The following is a 25245-nucleotide window of genomic DNA, read 5'->3' as shown; positions in this document are numbered from 1 at the left end:
GGGGTGGGACCGCACAATGGGAAAACTCAGCGAAAGCGGTATCACCACCGCCAGCAGCAAGAGCCGCGCCCCTCTCTCTCTCTCGCCCAGCCTTGCTGCTGCGGGGATGCGCGCTTTGTGCTCCATGTGGCTCCTTCCGCAATCCGCAGAGGCCGGCCGTCCCACGCGTGCGGAAAGGACCGCCATTTCTTGCGTGCCCGCTGTGGGCCCGTTTACGCCACTGAGATACGACCCCTTTTCCTTTCTTTTGCGAGCACGCATACTGCACGGCACGGCAAGCAGATATGTATACGTCCGCAGTTGGTAGTGATACTGTGAGCAGGCCGTCCTCTCGGGACCAGGACCCCGAGCGCACCCCTTCTTTCCTTCCTTGGGGACGCTTTCTTTTCTTCGTTTCTTCTTCTTTCCGGCCGTCTGGGACAAGTGGTGTTCTTTGCGGTTATTTTCAGCACCCCTTCTTTCCTTCCTTGGGGACGCTTTCTTTTCTTCGTTTCTTCTTCTTTCCGGCCGTCTGGGACAAGTGGTGTTCTTTGCGGTTATTTTCAGATTAGTTTACGTAAAGCGAGTGGTCTCGCCTGGCAAATGACATGAGTGAAAACGCCCACCTGTCGCTGCTTCTATATCGCCGACAAATCTCACTGCTAGGTCTGTCGACAGCCGGGGGCAATTGTTGAGCTCTCGCAGCCGCAGTGCACACGATGACTGACCATTGATTGAGCTAATCGGCATGAGGCGCGAGCTCTCTCTGAATCCTTTTTCTTCATTGGGGAAAAAAATGTGTCGTTGGTCATAAACTGGCCCCACTGGCTGGACGGACGTGACGTCACCATGGCGGATAATTCCTCATTGCTGGATGGAAGTGACGTCAGCACTCGGGAATTGGCGTCACTTCTGGTAAACGCATCAACAACTTTCCAAGCAACGGGTTTGTAACGAATAAGGTAACTATAGGTCTCCCTGTGAATTTTTCCTGTTATTTCTTGTTGGCAACATTAATCTCTCAGGTGTGCACGTAAGCACTTCTCGTCAAATGAAAGATAACAATGAGCACTGAGCTTTTCAACTGCCAGCATGCTACGCTTGTGTGCCAACTCTGTGTGGCTTTTTGAAAAGAGTTTGGCGCAGGTCATGGAACTTTAATGTGTAGCATGTATGTGAGGGCTACAGGCTTCAAGAAGTAACGCTTACATTCCAGAAATAAAATAGTAAAAGAGAAGCGCCGTCGAATTTGTTCCTTTGTAATCGCTACGTATTTCTTCTTCGTTCGGTTCAATCACGGTGAAAGAACTGCTCCTAAGTTCCGCGCTATATCAGCTCATCAAAGATGTACGCATGTAAGCCAGGAAAGCCAGCATTCTATTCATATGAAAAAAAATGACATGCGTTTATGTTTGAAACGGAGCGCACTGACTATTAGATGGGCGTTATATCTATATATGCAGCAAACTGTTCTTGCTTTCGAAGTATTCTCACAAGCATCTATAGTACGGGGCGTCGCTTCTGTCATCGCATATTTAATAAAGGGTCTCATAAGTGATTCATCCGAATACTTTAGGTTCTCATAAGTGATTCATCCGAATACTTGAAGAGTGTTCGTACATGCTACCTGACTCCGTTCTGAAGGTAGTTGAACCAGGAGCTGCTGTCAAGAAAAAAAAAAGAGCTGGCATTAAATCGTTTGTGTATATAAACAGTAACGTATGAAGGTAATGCTACCTGTTTAGTCTGCAGGTCGATTAAGTGCACAAGCCTTAAACGGGTCGCTTGCCGCTGGACGGTAAGCTCTCTTCCCGCGTGCTTTCTAAAGCGTTAGTCAAGTCAAATGACGGCGTTTCTCCAAATGGCTCGTTACTGCGAAAATCACACCGTGCGCCATTTCTCACGCCTCGGCCAGCGGTGCGCGGGGTCCACTTCACAGCTGCAGCGGAATGCGCGCGTGGCCAGAACAATTTCACCCGCGCTCATACGTAGCCTACACGGCAGAAGCAGCCACGGTTCAGGCCTTGACTGCGCTCATCGCGCTCTCCGCGGCAATCGTTCGAGCCGTGTGCGTAAGTCTGGCTGCACAAAACTTCACCCTTTCTCCATTCGGAACAGAGCAGGGGCGTCTTCGAAGGGCAGTCAGAGCACGGCCGGTCATCAAGCCGAGCCTCGGTCACCCCAGCCTCTTTTCTCTAATAGCCAGTGCGTACTGCTGACCGTTAAAGAAAGGAATCACGCCAGCAGCGGCGGCGACCGTAATCCCTGCCTTCGTATGTGCCCGACGACCCCACACTATAACGGGGTCGCCCCCCCTCCCCCACGCATGCCGGGCCGTGGCGGCGTCATCGTCGTTTGGCGCGGTCAGGGTTCATCCGTCTCTGCCCGTAATTATCCAGCGCTGTTTTAACTCTCCTTGCTGTTTGTCTCGTTTCGCAAACTCGCGGGAGGCGATGGGCTAGAGCTGGGGAAGTGCGCTTTTAAGGAAAAAGGGAGCGAGAGAGGAGACACGACTGCTGCCGAGTGTATGCAGCAGCGCGCGCCGCAGCTAGGCGAAATCGCGCGAATCGTCATCAGCGCGGGACGTGCCGATTAGGGGACGTCTGTCTTCTTGAATGCGCGTCGCTGCTGCCTCGTGCTCTCTCCGCTTCCTCCTTTCAGCATTCTGCGCGTACACAGCCGCGTCGTTTGTGTTGTGTGTTGTGTTGTGCCGCGTGCCCTTCCTCTCCCGATGGTCGCAACTTCTTCGCGGCTCTGCACTCCTTTGCTGCGGAGAGGATGTGAGTTTTCAGGAATTGGGCCGATTTGCTTGCCAGATGGAAGATTAGGAGGGGAAACTGGACGCAGCGTCCCTCCCCTTCCGCATCCAGAGACCCGCAGACCAACCTCCTTCTCATGCTTACGGACCCCGGCCAAATTTGTGATGGCCTTTTTTTTTCCTTTGCTTATTTCTTCCTTTTCTTCAACATGACGAGAAGAGAGAGAGACAGGATCGCAAGCGGGAACCTCCTTGCCATCTGCGTGCCAGTTCTGGTTCACGCATTGTTTGCGTTGCCGCGTAATCTAATGTTATGCAGAGTAATCTCATGTTCCGTAATCGCTGCCTCAGGAAATGTGGAAAGTTCGTGAAGAGAGCTTTGTTTTTGACGCTGAGAGGTTTATTTATTCTTTGGTGACGTCGACGTCGGCGCGTAGTTGTGTAACGTGTACGTGCAAAACACGTTAACTGAATTATTTTAAAACTCGGGTAATTTCAACAAGAAGACCGCGATGCCGTCTGATGCGAATCAAAGCTGTGCTGTCGACCGCGGACTTCCTGTTCTTGTTGTCGCTTTTCAAAGTTGTTGGAGATTCTTTCAGCAATTTATGTATTGTTTCTCATGTAAGTTCGTGAGCTAGGATTGGAGGAAGAAGGAATGGTCGTTTTGCTATTTTAAAGCCGTCGTTGCATGCTCTGTCAAGTTACGAAATATAGTCGGCGCAATGTGCGGTTTTCCACAAACTATGCTATACTAAGCTATCAGAACAGAACTTGAATCGTGAAAAACGCGACCTCTAAAGAAGAAAAATCACCATAACCACCTCGGCGGGAAACATACCGTGAATGCCTAATCTCAAGCTGCGCTTAATTTGCGGAGTCGCAATCAACTGAACTTCAGCAATGTGGCTTTGGTGTAAAGGAATGTACACGGCGACTTCATCCCAGTAGCGCTTTGCACTCACATGTGAAAATGAGGTAATAGACAGTACAATATGTACAGGAGTGAGCTTAGACTGCGGGAAAGCTTAAATGGCTGCGAGGCTAAAGAAGATGAGGAAGGAAAGAGAAACAGAATTGACATCTGAGCTAGTTGGTTTTGTAACGAAAACGTATGAGGCTGAAAAGCCGCGACACGGTAGGTAGTGGCCACAACAGGGGTAAAGGATCATCCCGGGATGAAGATTGTCTGCTAACTGAGCTCCAAGCTGCAAACGTGGTTCGAGATAGCCGTTTCTTCTTACTTTTTCGTTCAGAACGAAACATATATTTATCATTGGCGCACAGCTTTAACATTGATCTCCGATTTCCCACTGTTTTCCTTCACATTTCTTCAACTATCCATTACCTTTCGCTTCCATACGCGAGTCACTGTAGCCGAAGACACGTTGCTTTTGACATCTCCTCTCTACAATAGATTCTCTTTCATCCAGTACTTTTAAGAGGTGCGACTCTCAGCCCGCCGCTAACTGTCTTTATAGAACGGTTTCTTCAATTTTCTTTCTTTTTGCAGATTAATAACCTTGAACTTTAGGAGATATGTGCACTTAAAGAAAGTTCAAGCTAGCCTGAATTGCCGCGTTAAAAGTGTGAAAATAATAAATTCCCGCGTGCAGTGAAAGGCGTGACCTGGGGTGGCGATATCCTGCAGCTGGAGAGTAACGATCTCGCCAGCCAGCACAGCCGGTCAAAGAAATCTGCGAGTCCCACTGCGCGCGCAGAACGCTTTCCTCAAAGCACGAGACAAATCGGACCACGGTGCACCATTGTTCCCTCGTTCGGTGAGCGAGCGCCCACCGTCCGGCGCACAAAGGGCCCACCTAACGGACCCGGGCCGGCAATTAAGACCCCCCCCCCTCCAGCAGCTCTGGACGGTGCGGCACTCTTTGCTTGCTCCAAGGAGCGGCATTTGTCACTCAGCGGCGCTCGCTCCGCCTCACCGTTCGTGGGTGGAAAAGGAGTCGTGTGGAATGGAAATAAAGCCCGTTTCCTGCCGGGAGAGGCGCTCGTATGCGTATAACTGGAGATGAAAGAAAACACAGACGCGATATGTGAAGATTTTAGTGCCGAATACTTAACGCGGTCAATTGTCACGTCGAAAATGCGTAACCCGCTCTTTGGCGTTCGTATCAAACGGTATTGGTGAAGTTACTCTTCTACACTTTTATCGTTGCGCTTTTGTATTTGGGCTGGAGTCGTATACTATTCACGTTCGTTCGTCCTCACTGGCATAACGGAACCTAACCTGCAGCCTTTGTCAAAAAAAAAAAAAAGATATAGTCCACCGGATTTGTTTCTGGACCATGCATCGTCAGTGTTCCAAATCTCTGGAAGTTGACAGGAACTGAGTCGATATACCCCATCGGAAGTTTAGCACTTCCAGGGGTACATGAGGGACTCAGTGCACGGATCAAGGGTCAAACCCCTTGAGATGCATATTTTTGCAAAGGCTGTACCTACCCGACAATGACACCTGCGTTCTTGTGGGCAGAACCCAGAGCGTTCGGTGTCGTGGGTCGAACTTCTTTGCAAGGAAAGCAAGGGAGAGGGAGATGGTTTATGAGAGTGCATGATGAACGTAAGCGTGCCATATAGCGTTAGACAGGTCTCGAAAAGGTTTAGAACGCAGGAATGTGAAGGGATGAGTGAGACGGCGGACGGGTAACAGGTACAGGGAGAAGAATACTTAGCAAGGATTCGTATCGAGATCGGCTACACGTCGATGCGCACACGCCGTACGGATTACGGTATCGTTGACAGATCTCGCGCCAGAAGTCACCCGCTCTGAGCCGCAGAACTGGTGCCGTAGATGGCATTGCGTCCAGAGGCGGAACGAAAGGAGGCTGGTAGGTGAAGAGTAGCCGAGGAAAGAAAGGGGGCGACGAGGGGGAGGGCGAGAGAGGAGAGGAGAGGGGGTAACGAATGAGAACGAAAACGGAGCAGTTGTGACTGCTGCACAGGCAGCCAGCCAACCAGCCGCTGGTCCTCTTAATGGGCAGCGCGCTCACGGTTTCCGCGCGCTTTGGCCGCTGGCTTGGAGCCCGTGCGCCGCTTCGGCTGGTGGCTGCGAAAACAATCAACGTCAGCGCCAGACCGCGCATAGATTACTCTTCATAGAAGGGTCGCGTTTGGCCCGCGCTGCGACGCTCGTTCCCTTTCCATTACTTCTGAAAACCGAACCAAGCGCTGGGGCTCCGAGTTTTAAAGTAGTTTCGGCCCCGTTTGCTCCAAATCATTCGCATACGTGCGCGGATCCATATCGTGCGGGCCGCCCTGCGCATTGAGAGGGCTCGCGAGCCAGCGGCAACGACTAGCGCAGACCGCCATTATGATTCCCCCCTCTTTTTTAAAATTTTTTGCTTGCATTAGTGGAGCCGGCCAAACCACGTGAGCGTTGAGAGCCCGCGGTATATACCTCCGCCACGTGCGTTCCGGTCGTCATTTGTCCTGCGCTGTCCCCTCCCCCCCTTTCCCTCTTCCCTCTTCGATTCCATCCACTTCCCTTTTCCCTGAAGTGTCCCTTCCCTACTACCTCCCGTTCCTTTTTGAGTGGACGTCAATTTGCCTCACCTCTGCTTTCTTCTACCGACGCGCGTTGAGTGCTGGCGGCCTTGGCTGCGCCAGTAGAGTACAGCTAACGTGAAGTTGCTGAGGCATTCCGCCGCAAGGTTCCAGCTGGACGGGACGTCCATGCTGGTGTTGGGCAGTTGAGGTACGGCGCTTGGGTGCTTTATTTATTTCAGCCTGTCTCTCTTTGTGTGGAAAGGAGGCCTTATTCGAACGCCGTTTACTCTTTCTGATGCGGCTTGAGTGCTAACGTGATTGTATTTCAACTACTAAATTTCTAATTGAGGTTTAGCGAGCGTAAGGAAGTAAACGTGGGCTAGGAATTGATTCGTGGAAGAATTTGACTCGTTGCTTTGAGTGTGTGGGCCCGTCAAAACAGGCGTGACTGTTGTTTGTTAAGAACTCAGTCGCGTTTTTCTTTATTTTACTGTGTTTTCTTTTTGCTGTTATGGAAAGCTTGGTAACAGTAAGTAGCGTTAAACAATAAACATACAGCATGCGGTTTCACCTCGCCAGCGCCTTTGTTTTAAGCGTCAAGCTGCAGTGATGTTAATGCGCAGGATTCCGTGTTTAAGACTGGCTTGTGGATGCCACCGTTCACACTATAGTGCACTTCCTTTCGGAACAATATTTACATTTTTATTTTGTGTAACGCTGAAAGGTGAATGATCCACTGCGCGCAACTCAAATGACTACACACTCAGTGCACTGCGGAGTGATAATATTCATTACTTCGATAAAATGCTGCGTTCTCTTGCGGAGGATTTCGTACCTTTTAGAATATGCGGGACCATTAAGAATTATTTAAGCGTCATCTAAATTCGTTTGTATGCGTAGTTCGCAGTCTTTTCATTGTTTGTTGAACTAGATGGCAATCATCGTACCGTATCTTCCGGACTGTAATCTGTGGACTGTACATGTTTAAAAGCTGAAATTTCGCGTCGCGCGTGCTATATATCTGTGTCTGTGGACTATACATGATTTAAATTTTTTTAGATATTTTCTCAAAGCCGAAAAAGCATAGGATGACCTTCAAAGAAAAAAAATACTTGCCCCGACTGCGCCTGCAAGATTTTACAGTCCTAATTAAGTCAGCTTCGATTGCAATTCGAATCGAATGCTTCCCGCGGTGATTGCTTTTCAGTGCTTGGATTTGTGAGCAGGTACGAAAAACATCGCCTACAAATTCTAGTGGTGGAGCAGTCCTCCTTGAAGAACGATTGCGACGGCTCCAGAAAGAGTCTTCGCGGCAGCATTCAAGATGAGTGTAGTCGAGCGTGTGTAAGCACTAAAGGCGAAAGAAATCGACTTGGATAAAAAAAAAATGCAAGGATGTGAGCTGCTTCCTGAAAACATGTGAGGGAAATGCGTCTATGAAAATCGTCCCAAACACGAGAGAACTGCGAGACGACCTCTTATACTATGTATCCCGCGGGAGACACTACAGCAGAACAGAGGGCTTATAACACTCCTCCATAGTCTTTATTACTGGCCTGCTAATTTGAAATTTCATCATCTATTCTTGCTTGAGCAACGTGAGGAGGTTAGATCTGCCGCTCTACAGAGCACGATCTGTATTGCGGCCGCTGCTGTACTACATGGTAATTGAAAGCAGGCCTGGCGGCGCCATCTTTTATGAAAGTTGCATATATTGCTTCCGGACGATCTAAAAAACTTAATTTCAGCCGAAATTCTTCACTGCGGACTGCATACCGGGTGCGGACTATCTAAGCTGAAAGTTCTTACTTTAAGCCGAAATTTGCCCCTGCGGACTATTTACCGGGGGCGGAGGATAGTCCGGAAAGTGGGGTAAATATAAGAAATTTCCGTGAGCAAAAAGTAGTCGTAGCGAACCAGACGTAAAACAACATTCATTAAAAATTGTAACGAAGCAACAATATTAAATGTCTTACTCTAGCGGGGATGATGCACATAAAATTTATTCCCTACTCGGAGTGGAAGTCATTCATTACAATGTCCCGAATCCTTCCACGTGAATCCACTGTAATCTCTCTACGGCCATAAGAGGTCATCACACACATGGCTCACTTCAGCCGAGGTGGCGAGGTAATCTTAACCTCCACGTTTTTAGTATATTGCTTCTCTGTGATGGCGATTGTCTTTGTTGATATTAAACGGTTGCACTTTCTAACTATAGGACAGGGCCCGCCTCTATCCAAGAACAAGGTAGCGGAGAGAAGAGCGCACAACCCGCTATTATTCCTCCTCGAGCGAAAGCTCCCTCTGCCTGTCACCTCTGAACAGCACTATACCCCTTCGACCTTCATCGCCTCTCGGCTGTCACCAAGGGAGGAAGCGGCCCTCCTGAGGCCCGCCGTGACCAAACAGCCGCGTCTTGGGCGCAGATCTCCGCCAGCTAAGCCGCAGCCACGTGCTCATGCAGGATGCCTCCTCCCAAGGATGCAGGCAGGGGTAGAAGAAAGAGAAAAAGCAACAAAGTACGAAAGAAGGAGAGCGCGCGCGCAGAGAGTAAAGATGGCGTCGGCAGCGTCCGCGCGGTTGTCAACGCCGGCTCGCGTAATTCATCTGCGCGTAGCCGGGCGGCAACGCGCGGCCATGAATCAAAGCGTCGATAGCGTCGATCTATCACGCAGACAACGGCGCGGTGAAGTCCTCGGGACCAGAGTCGGGAATCCATCATCGCGGCTGGCCCGCCGAGGTAATCGAGTTAGAGCGGCAAGGCAGAGCGAGGCAAGCGGTGCCGCCGGGGGTCTCGCTTGGCTGCGGGGCCTCCCGCAACCACCGTTGCGCAGCACGGCCACCAGGCACGGCCACCAATGAGGCTATACTGCGCCCGCTGCGGTAGCGGCCACGGTGCGTGCGTGTATGTGTATACGCAGGAACGACGGCACACCCCACCTCCCGCGGCCCGGTTCTTGCAGCTAGGAGCTAGTCGGGGCAATCTTCCAGGATGACTCCCTTTATCCCCTTCTTTTTTTTCTTCCTTTTTTCCATGTACGGGCAACGCGCAGCTTCTTCCCCCGTATACCCTACCGGGGCGTCCTGGCTGGCCGAAGGGCGATGTAACAAATAGCGTCGCATCTCCGAGCCGTCCCCGCCCTTGAGCCCCCACCCCTCACCACTAGCAGCAAGCAACCCTGGGCTATTTTGCCATGTCGAGTTTTGTGGGTGCGTAGTAGGATGGCAGGTCCTCCCGCCGCGTCAACTTCAGCCGATCCGCTGCATAGTGTACGAAAACGCCGTGTATCCCTGATCGCCCGGCGCAAGTGTCCTAACTGCTGCCGTGGTGGGCCCAGAAGTGGCACTCTTTTCGTCATCCTCTGTTGAGCAACAAACACTGCGTGGCGCTTGGCGCTGCCAGACGCGGATTGGGGTCTGCGAGGCGAGGAGAGGAAAACGACCTTCGAAGTTTGTTTTACGGTGCCTCGCAATCCATGTCACTCCTTCTTTGAACTGGTGTCAGAGGCCGTTATTAATGGCGAGCTCGATACATCGGTGTGTTGTTCCAAAAGCAGCGAGACCATTTTTGTATGGAGCCTTGATTTTGCAAGGAGCTGTCGGTTTTTGTGACGAGTGGGACACCAGTAAAGCATAATTTTCTTTTAAAAAAACTTAGTAAATCAACAAATTATTTCTTATTCTGGTCCCAGTTGATAGTGAACTGCATTAAACTCGTCTCTCACCTCAGTCCTGATTTTTTATTTATTTTTGTTCTTTTCTGTCATCTTTTGTAACGGGAATGTTGCTCGTATACGTTGTGCGTGCCACCGCGGATAACTCTCAAGTGACAATACGTTTTCTTGCGACAAAAATATCCCATCACTTACTGCTGGGAATTTAAAAATTGTACGAAATGTTATTCACATAACTGCAATCCCCCTCCAGCCCTCTTTCAGAGATGGTTCGTGTTGGCTTATTGAACACTGAATTAGATTTCAGAACATCAGTTTGAAAATCGCTGGTCTCCTTTGCTCATGGAGCCTCAGATTCGAATCTCTTCCACGCGTCCAGCATTTATGAACTTTCACGGTTCCAAATCTCAATACGGGTCGTAGTTGCCGTTCTTTGCAAATATTAGCACTTTCAACAACCAATCAGCACAGGCTCATTTTTTGACAAGTTATTTCCATTGTAATAGATGAATTAAATCAAGGTCAAGTCTTCATTCTTGGCTTTATGCGGGATGACTCACTTGTAACTTGTAACTTGCATACTTTTCGTGTTGCTTCTGCAGCACTCCTTATCGCCGCCTACGTATCGCAAGCACACGTCATTGCCAATCCGTGGATTTCGCTTGTTGCTACGAGGAGCCCACTGCCTGTATCCATTGGTTTTACGACCCATAGCTTGCCCTCCAAGGCACGTGAACGGTGTCACGATATTGACGGCACCTTATCCAGCGAACCGATCTTTGAAAAGGCACTCAACGCAGAGCCGAACGTGGATCGGTCAGACGGGCAGCGAATGGCGCCATCCCTTTCTCCCCGCTTCTCTCCCATCCTCTCACCGCGTGCATATCTACCTCACGCGCTATATCGCAGCAAATCCGATCGGTGCTCGTGTCGCTAAGGCGGCATGACAAAGTAGGGGTGCTCCGCCGAACAGCGTTCGAACAAACTCTCTACATCCCGTCAAAGTCCCTCTCCCACCGCTGTGGAGCTTTTCCGTTCCTGCGCCGCGCCTGCCACCTAGCGTCACGCACACCGATATATAGCGTGGTGCTACCGCGACAGATATCTCCGGCGGCGCGCATTTTTATGGGCGCAACACGCCGCGAACCGCCTGCAGGACTCTGCGGCATCCCGAGGTTGCGTTTTCCCCGGGCCGGAATGGAGCCGGCCTTCAATTGACCTTTCCGGGAAACGCAGAACACAACACCGAGCCAAGCGAAGCCGAGCCAAGCCACGCCAGTTTTTGCCCCTCCCTTCCCCCGGCAGGAATAAAAGTCTTATCTCCCCTGCGCTTTCCGCGCGATTTCGGACGCGCTAGAAGGGGGATGGTCTGTGCGGAAAACGTAGGGATTGCCTCCCCCACGTCCCCAATGCCGCCCCAATGTACGTCTCAGCAATGAAGCGAGGTTTAGCCCCCTCTTCCCTTCTCAGTCCTTTTTTCCCCCTTACCGCGCACTTGTTCTGCTGGGACGGTAAGCAACAGCGCCATCTACGAGGCACCAGTGTGGCCCCCTCGGTCTCCGATCCTTGTGCACCCATAAGCCCCAATCTCTTCTACGCGTGGGAGATAAGAAGATGGCGTGCCCGAAGTCCTGTAACGGAAGCCAATTTACATTGGAAATTGCCCCTATAGCCGGTCGTATATGCCACGGTCCGCGCGTGCCCATGCTGTGAAACATTCTTTCCTCCTCCACGTCAGGCCCTCTCCCTCCGCCTATTCGTTGCTCCTACTTGAGCGAGCATTTATTTCTTCGCACGCGTACAGCGCATCTGTACTCACATAGATGATATTTTCCTTTAATTTTTTGGTTGCCGCATTACCGTAACGCTTCTGGTTGGCTGCTTAGCGGAGATAATTGTGAGAAAAGAATTGTTATTTCTCTTAATCCGTGTAAAACATTGCATTTCATGAGTGATTATTTTAAAAAAAAAAGTTTAATTATTTCCTAGCACTGGAAGGTTTATTGCAATTTTTTTAGCATAGTTTGTCTCTCAGTTGAGTTGACGACGACATATATGCTGACATCTGTATTTGGATTACTGACTAGCAACACAAGCGATTAGCCCTGACAGCTCGACAGGCTCCACTTTCGGCACAAGCTTACCTTCAAGGTGTGGGTTTGTCTCTATCAGTGGAAAAATCCGGCTTTGTTCTGTTTCCAGGTGTAGGAAGACGTCAAGCGCGGTTGAAGATAGACCTCGGTCACTCTTGCATCCGCCAATTCAATCACACGCGTTTTCTGGGCGTCATTATTGACTCCCGTCTATAGTGGTGAAAAGCTGTCGACGCGATTGTCTCATCCCTATATTCGCGCCTCAATGTGATCCGAGTCACCATGCACCGCACGCATGAGCAGTGGTTTTCTAAGCGTCCTTACGTGTCAAGGTGTATCCTGTTTTCAGGAGTATATTTTTATTACCTTGCCCGTTGTTTTATTTAGTTTTTTTTTCAATGGCTACGGGCAAAATTTTTAAATGCTTTAACTGAATTTTTGTTTTGGATGCTGCCACCGAATACGCTAGACAAACAGATTCGAGGTATCCATAAGAAAGGAGAGTGTTTCAAGCGTTACCATAATCAGAGCTGCCTTCTATCTGAGCTTAACGGTACAACTAAAAATAGCAAAACTAATATATAACGTCTTCGTTTTAACAACAACATTTGGTCGGCGTTCCTTTCTTTATACATGAACTAATGCACCTGTAGAAATTTCGTATGTCGATTAGTATCCTTATTATCGGGGCTGGATATATTTGCTACTTAACTATGAACGTATCTGGAAGCTGTGTAGGCACTCATAGCAACCGCATCACAGCGCTCAGATCGATATCACTTGATACATCCCCTCATTGGAACGAAGAAGTGTAATCGATAGAATTTACCTCATAGCTGCATTCACATATCGGCCACCATGGGCGGCCCCTGTGGGTGGATTCTAATGGTACTAAACGCACTCGAAAGTATAAGGTTGGGGAGCCCACGCCATAACACAGTTGGTTGAGCACCGTACGCGACATGCTGAGGTCGCGGGTTCGGATCCCACCTGAGCAATGGGGTGGTCTTTTCTTCTACTTTCTGGTCAGTTATCCTTCAGGTAAAACTGAATACTCTGCTAACTTTTCATTCATCAGCTCCTCAAAGTGAAGACAAAAAAAAATATCCTACGCTTCCTGAATATCAGTGACTGTTTACTTCTTACCCCGGGGGAACAGTGTTTATTTTTTTTTTCCATCAGGTGTCTTGGCATGCTTGAATGTGTACAACAGAGCTAGCTCCCGAAATGTGAACGCAGACGCACATTTTTCAGGGCTGAAGTTTTTTTTTTTTTCCTGTTTATCCTCTCCTTATCAATGCTTTCAACAAGGCAATTATCTGTTCAACACGCAGTGCATCTTCTAAGCGTGCCAATATTCACAAGGGACCCACCACTTTGCTGAAAATGAAATGCGGCGTTTCACGTTTAAAGCATTTTAACAGATGGTGTATATTTATTCCCGAAAATTCTGCAGTTATTACCACCGGCATTTTTCTGCTGAGGAGGAAATTAAGCGGTCGAAAGGATAAAAAAAAACAGTGATATAAAGGGAACCAATTCGGGCTGCACAAGACGTTTGTAAAATGGGGCGCGGTAAAGTCTTCTTTTACCAGAAAAAAAAAGTCCAGCGGTGGTAGTGTGGCATTGAGACAAAAGTCCTGACGGCAATTACGCCTTATTTCCCGAGGCGTTAGCTTCATCGCGCCCGTATTGTTTCCTTTCCGCACGACAGGAATGAAAAACCTTTTTCGTATTCTGCGTCCAGCGCCTTTCGACTATGCTCTTTTTTGTTTCTAGACCGCGTGCAGCGCACTGTGCTTTATTCGTGAATACAATTGTCTTTTTTTTTCTCAGTTTCTCTCAAAATGGCACCGTAAGCAATTGTAACCACGGTGCGAAATATCACGCTCAGCGTTATGCCGAGAGAAATTATAAGTTCTCGTTTGAATTTATCTCTTTCTAGTTTTTTTAATGTCGTTCGCTTACCTCTCATTGTGTGCACAGCTTTATTTCGTTCATCGCGCAATAGCACCATGCTAAACTTTCTTGATTTCCTCGGCCGGATCTGCGTGCCCTGCTTTCTTTGCTGAGGCCGGTCGTTACAGGTCTCGGGCTAATCCTTCTCCACACGTAAGAGCACGTACACGTCGTGGGAGGCCGCCTTGGCTTCTCGCATTTTGGCAACGTTCGGGGCTTTGTCCTTTTTTTTTTCTCTCCCTCTCCCTGCCTCATTGACTTTTTCTACTTTCCTTTGCCCTGATTTTTTTTCTTATCATTTTGTCAGCACCTTTTCGTGCTTCCTTTTATCCATGTTTTGGCGCTCGTCTCGTGTGCGCCTTAGCGGGGTGCCCTTCAGAGCTACCGTGAATACAAGCTGCGGAATTTGCATGACTAAACGTTCTTCGCGTAAAGAAAGAAAATTGCGAGGTTTAGGAAGAAAGAGCATAGAACAAGTGAACAATTACAAAGCTGGCAGGCCAGCGTTAACGAATACAGGAGGAACAGAAAAAAAAAGGGGGGGGGGGGTGTGAGGCGACGACGACCAGCTTAAGAAAGGCGGGACGAAGTAGTTCAGGAGGCTGGAGCAAGGCTGCTACGCAGGGTGACAGGCATGCAGGCAGAAATCAAGCCGGGCGGTGTAAAGCTGAGACGCCTGAGTTCAGGCGAGAATGGGGTTGGCTTCACAAGCCCGCGAGAGAGGCGGAAATGTTTAAGAACAAGGTTTGCCGCTTTCGAGGCGCGCCGTTGAACACCTTACTAATCCTGTTGTTTCTTTGGCTTTAGCGGAACCGTGTTGGCGGCGCCCCTTTCCTTGTCGCGAGTTTTAATGCCGACAATCGCGCGTTCTACTTTTATTTTATTTTCTCTCTCTCTTTATTCTGATGAGGCTGTTTGCCGGTATTACGAAAAGCTGCTTTTCTTTTTTTTTTTGCCGCACTTATCGTTAGGCATCACTACCGTCTTCTCCACTTGCCGTCATTTTCGAGCCTCCTTTGCGAGGCTTGGGCTTAGATTTGCTCCTTCCCGGTTTCCTGGTCTTGCTACGACAAAAGCCCGTTAAGCAGCCTACTCGTTTTAAGTCGGCCGCGTAAATCCCGGCACCGTCTTGAAACATGTTAAACTTTTTTCTATTTTTTTATTACTTTCATCTTCAGTCGGGTTCGCTAGTTGAACATGACCGGATGGAAGAGGTCGTCAATAACCGTCGCCTCGGTGGCTTTCGGTATCGCTTAATCAACGCCACCAGCAAATTCGGGAACATCTCGGCTGAAAACATATCGGCAACAGTTGGTCGGCAAGCATTACTTGGAGGAGGGAATACTTCGGGCTTCTTTGCTGGTCTTGAAAGAAAGCATGTTACCGATAAAAATAAGTGGAGGAGTTGAACTTAAGCCAGCCATTTCGCCACGCCTCCTTCCATTCCGGCTGATGAAGAGGTGTTAGCAGCGCTACGTCTCGTCTTCTTCGTTTCTGTTGCCCCTGTGTTTCTGCACTATCAGTGTGAAAAACTATGCACGAACTAGCATGCAAGAATATTCTCGCAAGTTGCGAATGTCAGGAAGCTGGAAAACATCGGCGGTTCCAAGACAACACATGCAAATAACGGACACGCAGACATGCACACATAAGCGCGTGCGCACACGGTCACTTCCGGACATTCATGCGCACACGCTATAATCATATACACTGCAGAATATAACGTGAGCAGTGTAACTACGAAGATGGTAAAAAATTGAGGTGAAATCGAGGACAAAAACAGGAAAAAGGAAGCCAAGGCTTATGAAGGAGACATAAGAAACGCTGTTACAGTATAGAGTTCAACCAGAAAAGATCCTTTCACGCGATTTAATCTTATTTCAATTCCAATAATGTGCTCTTCTGACCCTGATAAAACACAAAAATAAACCTTTAAAAGACCGGTGCAGTGAAGACGTAAGCGCAGCTGATGCAAAGGAAATTTTGCGGTACGTTGCTAACTGTCGCGATCTAGAGAAATGTGGTAGATATTCTCATGAACAAAAAGACATTTCAGTACCTGATGCTCGCATCTAGGAATTGCCTTTTAAACCTTCACAGTATGCTTTAGCATACCAGCAATGGCACACTGGACATGTTCTTTAAGAAAAACGGAAATAATCTATTGTACTAGTTTGCGTTGTTGTCTACTATGATGTCATGTTACTATATTTGTGCAAGGATTTCAATGGAACGCTCTTTGCTGAGAATGTTGACCTATGAATGTTTATGCAAGAATGGGGGAGACATTTTGTTTCTGCTGCATACTCTGTTTTCAAAGTAATGTGTAAGAATATGTTTGCTTTTAATCTGATGCTTTGTAATCAAGCCACTTACTAGTGTTGTCCTTTTTCACAACATATTTTACTCTCACACAGGTATAGACCCAGATAGGTATTTATACCAGCCTGATTACGTGTCATTGAGACTATACCGTGCAAATAAGATTAAGGAAATACCCTGTAAAACTGAAGCTTTCAAAATGTCATTTTTTCCCAGATCTATAGGTCAATGGAACAAGCTTCCATCCTATATCGTGTCAATACACTCAAACGAGGTATTTTCAAACTCTGTACCCCTTTTGAAGTAGAATAATAATATTTGTGTTTGTTGTGCTTGCGCGTGTGCGTCTGTTTTAAAGCGTTTCCGTAAAGTATATTCACGATGTATTGATGGTGTTGACGATGAGCACTAGATGTTGCGTTACCTGTGTTATTTTTGTTGCCTCTTTGTTTTTCCCCCTGCTGTAATGCCCAAACGCACTGAGGGTACTGTGATAAATAAATAAATAAATAAATAAATAAATAAATAAATAAATAAATAAATAAATAAATAAATAAATAAATAAATAAATAAATAAATAAATAAATAAATAAATAAATAAATCATTTCATGCCTTGTTACAAGAAGATCGAATTCAGAACAAGGCAGTTGAATTTTAGATTCATTGCGAGTGACTTGCCTGATAATGAATGGGACGTAAACATCTCATCTTACGACGTCTTGATATTGAACGATTTCGTTTAGACGGCTGGTCTAGCGGAGACACCAGAGCGCTTGTGGTGTCCTTTCTTCGTTGTGTCCCGTCGTTTTATTGCGCTGTTCAAATATGAATCAATACCAACTCGCCCAGTTCGCAGCTTTAAGGAGAAAAAAGCATCCGCATGGGTGTTGTTCACCTGATGCAGAAGAACGGTCTTCCCCTACCGTTTCAATACTATGAGCGTGCCTGTATGCGCTGTGAGTCCGTAATCAAAGTTAGCGCAAGTGTAACTCCTTAAAGTGCCCTGTAAAGTATGTTCCCCAGCTGGTCACTCAATGATGTCGTCGACAAACCTAGAGCACTAAGGATTAGCTGCTTTCGAGGTTTGAATTCTGTCCGAAAGTGCGTACCAACCTGTCAATTTTCTGGTCTTCTAATTAAATATTTACGCAAGGAGAGCGTCATTTGCTTCGCATCAAAGGAGCCACTTTTTACGTTATTTTGCGTTTATTACTAATATGACATAACTGCCGTAAGTGACATGTTCCTACGTGTGGCGAGAAAAAGTGGAGAATGATGCCACCACGTCATTAGAGAGTTTTTGTATAGCGAAGATGCACTATAAGGTCGAAGCCGGAATAACTTGGTCAGTGAGACGCGCGTCCTCACCTGTCGATTGCGCATGCGCAGCAGACACCCGGCAAGTTCGACATAACGTCTGCGTTATTTCTTCTTCGCTATGCTAAAAGTAGAATCTACGAGCCCTCTCACGCAAAGCCATTTTTACGCACGGTTCCAAGAAAGCGTGCTTCGCCCCATTGATGACGTTAGGAAGGCAAAGCCAACTCATCAGGCGTGAACAAATCCCGCGGAAATTGTACGTTTTCTGCTGCTGCTAGACGTACTTGTACGTATATGTTTACACAACCGGACACATTTTTTTCGTGTTTTTCTGGGATGCGAGGATGGCACACATTTGTCTCGTCGCTGTGTCGGAAAATTTCGTCTTTAGCGCGCTATTGAAAGGCCTAGTCTCAGATTTTGTCGATGTTTGTCTGTCCGAACTCTCAGGCAGGTGTGGCCCTTTTGTCACGGTGGGCCGGGCCAGCAGCTTCTATGGCCAAGCATGCAGAATACTTTATGGCAAAACACTCTATGGCCGCGAGTGGGTTTCGAACTCGCGGCGGTGCGCACAGACCAGCTTCGTCGTCCACTGCATTATACCACTACGTCATCTCGGCAGCCGAACTTCCAGCGTGTTTAATTGCTAGTTGGCTGCGCTGTGCTTTTGATGTCGTCGCCTTAGTCATCTTCTATCCATGCTCAATGTATCCAGAACACACCACTGTCGTATTGCGCTCTTAAACCGAGCCTCGAACCGAAACCGCACCTAATTCGCATTCGGTCTAACCGCCCTAAGTCGTCCGTCACTTTTTTTTTGTCATTAACCATAATCTACCCATCGCCGATGATTAGGGGACTAGGCTTACTGCACTCATTCACGTTAGCAGTGCGAATAAACTGTCGGAATAAAAGTCGCCGCACCGCCAAGATTAAGGCGTTTTAATAAAAAGGAGCCTGACAGATGGAACACAAGCGGGCGCCGCCATCACGTGGTGATTCGATGCACTCGAGTCGAAACTTGTGTGGCCTACACCATGTTTACTTACGACTGTGCCTCAATATGGTTTCGTGAATTTTCGGTGTTCGTAGAAACGCGGTTTGTGCTCTGACACAGCTCGTCTCGGTCATCTTCCTCTATTTGCAGGACTTCCACTTCACAGATATAGTTACACAAACGAAACAGGTTCGTGCAGAGGCTGTACATGCCTGAGGACAGAATCTAGACCTTTAACGGACGTAAAAGTATAGCAGTTCACTTTCCGCAGAATGTAGACGCCATTACGATGTTTTCGCAACATTTTAAACGCTGTCTTAATCCTAACAAAAGCGTTAGTTATCTTTTCAAACGCATCGCACACAAGTCGTTTAGAGAGATCAGGTGACCCATCGTACATGGGTACGAAGCCGGCGCCCTTTTTTTTCAGCGAACACACACGCATGCTTTGTGTACTCTACGCAACCTTCTGGATGCAAAAAGTTTCCTTCTTAGAGTTCGACGCCTTCATGCAGCGAGAAACTTCACTCTGAGCTTGCTACCTCGAACATACTCTCATTGTCTCTCCACTGCATTTACCTCAATGGCTCCACTGCCTCCCGCTTTCCACAGAGCAGAAAGGCAGCGTTCAGAGACGCTTCCCAAGCCCGGTGTCACTGCGCTGCCCTGGGGGCGAGGCTTAGCCCGACGCGGCGTACGAAACAGGGAGCTCAGGTGCAGACAGTCTGCGCCAGGGCCATCGGCGGCCCCGCTTTGCGAGGAAGCCCTAAGGAGGCTCGGGGTCTGTTTCAATAAGTACGCCAGACGCGCGGCTTCTGGAGCAGCGCTCCGTTTACGCAGCGTCGCGCTCGTCGCGGCCTTAGAAAAGGTTCTCCGCTGCAGCCACTTAGCTCGGAATGTGGTCGCCGCGGCCAGCCTTGGAACCGAGCTCTCTCCCTGCCGATGGGTAAGGCTCAGGCGTAGTATAGTACGGGCGTGCGCGGTATATTATACGGAGCGCGCCTCGGCTTTCCCCTTCCCCCCGCCCCCCGCCCCTTTCCGTCTTCCTATAGCTGCAGAGAAGCCGTAGAGGCGTCGCGAGGGAGATTGTTTGGGCGATGGAATAGCGAGGCATCCTTTAATTTCCAGTCAGGTTGAATGAAGGCGCAGTGGAGCCAAGAATGCGAGGACCGTTAGTTAGGGACCCGGTGAGCGGCTCGCTCTCGGTACTCGGGAGATCATTCACCGGCTGCTACCCGCGCCTGCCGAGCTGACCGAAGCGGAGGCGCTGTCCATATATTGTGCTTGCACAATAGGTCAGCACGTGCGAGCTCTCTCTCCCCTTTCGTCCCATCTGAGCTGCCCCGAGCGGATGGCCAGCCTTCCTTAAGGACCGTGGGCAGCACGCCTACGCTGAGCTTGACTTCGCTAGAGGGGCTGCGTTTATCGCTGTAGATAATACGCCGACCTACGCGAGTGAAAAAAAAAAAAACAACTTAGGTTCCTGTTAAGGTAATGTCAAAGGTGCATACTACTGTTTAGTAGAATGTGGGATTAGCTTGTAACTAGAAGCTTTTTTTGTCAAATTTTATGGACACCCCCTTTTCACACCACACGCAGCATGTTCTCCCCTCAATCATCAGGGCAGGTATCTTCGAATACCTTGTAAGGGGCTGACTTTTGGCGCATCTATCACAAAGAGAAATAAGTGAATGTACAATGTAATGAATAGGCGATCGCAACAAGATTAGTGTGAAGGGATGCGCCTTTTTTTTTGGTGCAGCTTAGCTACCGCGCTGTGCATTCGTGCGCGCTCGTTTCGTGATTTCTTCGGTCCCTGCAACCTGTCACAGTCGGCGCTACGTGGCTTTGTAAGTTTCTTGTTTCTGTTTTGTTTGTTTATTAATATTGCAGCTTTTGCATTCTAGCTGAAAGCAGAACAGAGCTTTAGTGAAAAGTCTTCGCAACACATAGAGCTTGCTTTCCATCCGTGTAGACGGTGTAGTGGAACACTTATGACGCAGGTACAACTGTAGATGTCTTTAAGGGGAAGAAAGCTCCCGTGCAGACGTGTCAAGGCGATTTTGCCTTTAAGTATGGCGTAAGCCTTCATCTATTCCGGTAGAAGGCAAACAATGCTGCCTGAAAGCTTTTGACGAAGGCTATACATGCGCCCTCCCTCTACTTGCCTGTGGGGTAACTTACTTGCTGGCGCATGATATAACGTACATTCCCTGCGCATTGTCGCGAGGAGTGAACGGTAAAGTGAAACAGGCACAAAGACCATCTGCAACGCCGGCCGTTATAGCCAAGTGCGAGCACTGACGGTTACTGAGAAAGTAAGAGACCTGAAGACACTCGCAGCGACTCCCTGCAAATCCCCCGGCTGCCATCTTTCGTCACCACCTATCCTTTCGTAGACGCACAGAGGAGAGGCCCCCGCGGACTGTCCTGCAAGTGAAAACTCTGAGGCCACCGTCGCCGGCTTAAGAGAACGGCATCTCCGGATCCAACCGACCAGAAACGACGCGTTGCTGCAAACGAGCGCACGAAAACTCTCTGTGTCCCTCGCTCACTTCTTCTTGACTAAAGCCGTACCAGAGAATAGCACCCGCGGAGGTGGCCGTCCGCGCCACACACACACACACGCACGTACACGCACGGCTGAAAGAAGGTGGCGAGTGCTTCGGCGAGCGCCGGGCCAGCGCTCTCTGGCAGCCAGTGGAGCGAGTCCACCGGCCAGCTCCGGAAGGAGAAGCCGAGCAGTCAGTCAGTCGCGCAGCGCGGAGCCCAAAGCAGGATCGGGGGTGGATGGGGTGGGCTCGGATTCAGCCAGGGAAAGAAGAAGCGGACAGACTCTCGCCGACTGAGTGGCCAGAGAATTATTGAACAGCTCGAAATGAAGGGAGAGCGTGGGAAGGAGGGAGTTGCGAGGTGAGGGAGGCGCACCACGGCGGCCGCCTTCTTCGTTTCCGCTTCGAGTCGTCCCGTCGTCCAGCAGCTAGGCGGCGGCGCTTCTCCTTTTCCTCGCGAGCTTCTTCCTCGCTGCCGAGCGCGAGCGCGCGCGCCTCCTCGTCTTTTGCCAGTCGATGAGATTCGCTTTCTTCATTGTTTCCGCAGGATGAGCGATGCGACAGCTGCCAGCGCCAAGGCAGTCCTCCGCCCTTCGCCTCGCTCCGGCTCAGTGGCGCCGGATTTCTTTATAAAAGGAGCGAGGCGCCAACGACGAAGGATGGGGGGGAACAGGAGGTTGGGTGGCGTAAGGCGGAAAGAAAAAAAAATATCGAAGTCAGGGCTAAACTGCAAGCCCACCACACCTCCTTGACTCCTCTCCTTTCCCTGCTCTCCGTGTTCTCTCTTGCGAGGAGACGGTTTCTTTAACTCCTTCCTCCGACTGTTTCTCCTCGTCTGACTCGGTCGCTTCGCCCGACGAGTGTGTGTTTCCTGCGTGGGCATTACCGTGCCCACGCTGCGTGTGTATGTACCGTTTGTTTTGATCCTCCTCCTCCTCATCATCATCCGGAGACGTCTCTGTCTTCTTCCGCTTGCTTTAACGGGGCCCCTCCTCCTCCTCCACACGACTCGCTCCTTCTAGTACGCTCGGAACACTCAGCGCAAGATACGTCACGCGCATTCCGTGCCAGCATTCGCGCCCTTGTATGTATGTACACCTTAGCGCACGCACCCCCTTCTTCTTCTTCACTCTCTCTTTCATGCGGCTAGAGAAGACAGAGAAATCGGGGAATAGTAAGAAGGAAGAAACAAGAAGTGGTTCAACAAAAGTGAAAGCGAAGATCCCGTCTGGAGGGAGGAATAAGCAAAAGGGGTAGAAGCTAGAAAAGGTGCTTCTCGACAGGCACAGAAGTGAGTCAGGGCTCCCTGAAAAGATTTGGTTTGGAAATTCGCCTTCGCTTATTGTCTTCGTCTGTGTCCCTTTCATGGATCATTTACCAACTGGCGTGTGTATATTCGTGGTTGTTGCTGCCAGTAGCTTCTTTTAGCTTTGTTTTTCTTCGCGCAATTCTTTGTTTCTTTTGTGTTCCCGTTAGTGTTCTCTTTTAACTCCATCCTTGTTTGCCCATTTCGTGCTGCCCCAGTCGTATGTGGCTCAGTGTCTTAACCGAAGAGTGTCGTCACTCTCGGAGCTCATTGTTCCTTTCCCCCGCACGCTCCTTTCAAGAACGCTAGCGCACGCGAGTGCGACAGGTAGTTGTTTCTTTTGAGTGTGCTCATGAGGATCACTGAGAGATCAGGCAGACCTCTTGAAGTCGACTTCTCGCTTATTCTTCTGTGATCCTTTATCGATCCCTGAGCACATCTTTAGTTTTATTTTATGTTTCTGCTTGATGCAGCTCTTCGCGGTGTATTATTTTCCACGCACTTTTAATTGAAGCATCAAAGCTTTCCCATCTCTTTATACTTCCTCGCACCCCCGCACTGTTTTTTTTTATTTGCTTCATATCGTGGTATTGAACTCCAATTTATCTTTATTCTATCCTCTTATGCTAGACGACTTGTTTCCTCGGATCAGGTTTCTTTTTTTTTTCGCGTCGCTCAAGCGTTACAGGAGTCTTGAAATTAAATCTCTGACTGTCAACCGTGCACCTCTTTCACCGGTGGCTCCTGACTGGAACGCATCAGTGCGTCACGGTTGCCGCTTGACTGGCGCTTCTCATTGAAGCGAGGACGCTGCCTAGCTAAGGAATACCAATAAACGCACGCGTAAAAAATAAAAGCAGTGAAATGTGCCCTCTTCTTATTGAGTTGTGCCGGGGCTGTGCAAGCGAAAGCGTTAGCCCGTGACGTTATTCCTCTTAGCTGGATATATTTCTATATTGGCGTTAAAAATGGTTTATCCGCGTGTATGTTCCTATCCATGGCTTAAAGCGCATTGACCCACGCGTAAAACACCTTAGGGTCACGCAGCTAACTTTGTGCCAGCTGTCTTACTATTAATTTTGTGCCAGCTGTCTTATTATTAATTTTGTGCCAGCACGAAAACGGGGGATGATTGAGTGGCTCCTATGCGCTAGCCAATCACGGCAGCGGTGAAGGCAGTAACTAGACCACCAAAGAATAAATGTACGAAGGCCTTCAAGCAGTTCTATGTGTAGATATTCTGCTGCCATTTACAGCCACATAGGAGTCGATGCTTCAAAAAACGTGGTGGCAGCAGAACAAACGTCCTCTTGAGCGCCTTTGCAATGACAGCTGTATGCTATAGGCTCACTGTAGGACAAATGGCGTCGCAGTCGCCTTGGTATAAGTATGCATTGAACGAAAACCGTCGCACTCACCTGCACACGGTTAGATCTGCTTTTCAAGTAAGCGGGTGGGGTTCGCTTCATAGGAGTCGTGTTAAGCGAAGTGTCGGTGCTCTAGGGAGTATAGTAAAAGAAGTCACGTGATTCGAGTGGGCTGGAGGAGTGGACGCTATCGTTCTGGGCTAGGCAAGGCTTCTCGCGTGGGCTTGAGTGTGGGCAACCGCGTTGTGAGTGCGGCACGGTTTCTTGGGTGGAGACAACTGCGTTGTGGGTACGGTGCTACTAATCGTGTGGGCTTGAGAGTTGGCAGTCGCGTTGTGGCTACCGGGACAGCTCTCTGGTTGGCTTAAGAGTGGGCAACCTCTTTGTGGGTACGGTACAGTTTATCGACTGGATAAAGGATTGAGCACTTGTGCTCTATGTGCGGTATACGGTTTCTTGGGTGGGCTTCAGAATGAGCAGTTACGTTGTAGGTACGATGCGGTTAATCGGGAGAGCGGGCAACCGCGTTGTGGATACGATAGAGCTTCTTGGGTGAGCTCGGGGGTGCGCAATCGCGTTGTGGGCATGGCACGTCGCATTGCAGGTGCACGGTACATCTGGGATGTCTTCTACAGAATTTAATCGCGTTGTGTGTACTGTATACGGCTTATCGGGTGGGCTTGATAGCTGGCAATCTTGTTAAGGGTGCTTTTAATCTTCTCAGGCCCCCTTGAGAGTGGACCGCCTCGTTGTGGGTAAGCTACAGATATCGCTGCCACTTCTCTGCCGCGAGAGACGGCAAAAAGTCCGAACGGTTTCTATATTCGTTAATTAAGCATTAGTAAACGTTCCACATATACTGCGGACATAATGTGATTACCCCAATACGGTCTTGAAGTAGTCTTCCCTCATTTTCAAGAGACGCGACGAAGTGTTGTGGAGGAAGAAGCAGTTGGCGACGTTGCATAAAGAAACAGAATAAAAAGACTTTAACCTAGAATCTGGCGAAATAATTGTTCTAGCTCGCATTTAATATACACACAATACACTCATCCATTCTGTCACAGTCGTAGGCGTCTCACACTACGCACCAGAGTCGATTGCCTCGGCCATGTAATTTGCATATCGAGATTGGAGGAGCAATATTGCCTGGATAGTGCGGGAGGTGCTGAAAGCGGCGGGCACGAAATAAGACGCACGGTGGATCGCCCTCGCTGGCAGAAGCTGCGGCGAAAGTGGGTTTGTGCTCCTTTTTACGCTCTCCATTTCATATCTTCCCCATCGGCGCGCAGTCGCGTATATGTGTGTTGCATATAACCGCAGAAGGCGGGAGATGAAAATTTCCAGCGGCGCAAGGCGGCGTGAGAGGAATATGGTAATGCCCTTGACTGTGTTTACCGCTCTGATGTG

General features: G+C 49.0%; 1 protein-coding gene and 1 long non-coding RNA gene across 8 annotated transcripts in view; one reads left to right on the top strand and one right to left on the bottom strand.

Annotated features, from left to right (window-relative positions):
• The window catches only part of zfh1 (Zn finger homeodomain 1), a 653856-nt gene that overhangs the window by 455699 nt on the left and 172912 nt on the right, over nt 1-25245 (top strand). Inside the window, exon 1 of one of the 7 annotated variants that reach the window (XM_077669118.1) lies at nt 24899-25070. The exons of the other annotated variants lie outside the window; for them this stretch is intronic. Within the exon in view, the coding sequence (XP_077525244.1) occupies nt 25070 (1 nt within the window). The 5' untranslated portion in view covers nt 24899-25069. Of the gene's footprint in view, nt 1-24898; nt 25071-25245 lie in introns of those variants that run through there. 7 annotated transcript variants of the gene reach the window in all.
• Nucleotides 1-25245, bottom strand: part of LOC144136623 (uncharacterized) — a 139142-nt gene that overhangs the window by 60701 nt on the left and 53196 nt on the right. The gene's annotated exons all lie outside the window — the stretch shown is intronic.

Source organism: Amblyomma americanum, chromosome 6 (assembly GCF_052857255.1).
Source record: "Amblyomma americanum isolate KBUSLIRL-KWMA chromosome 6, ASM5285725v1, whole genome shotgun sequence".
NCBI classification, from domain to species: Eukaryota; Metazoa; Arthropoda; class Arachnida; order Ixodida; family Ixodidae; genus Amblyomma; species Amblyomma americanum.
Note: the sequence above shows the minus strand (reverse complement) of the source record. Positions and strands in the feature narration are given on the sequence as shown.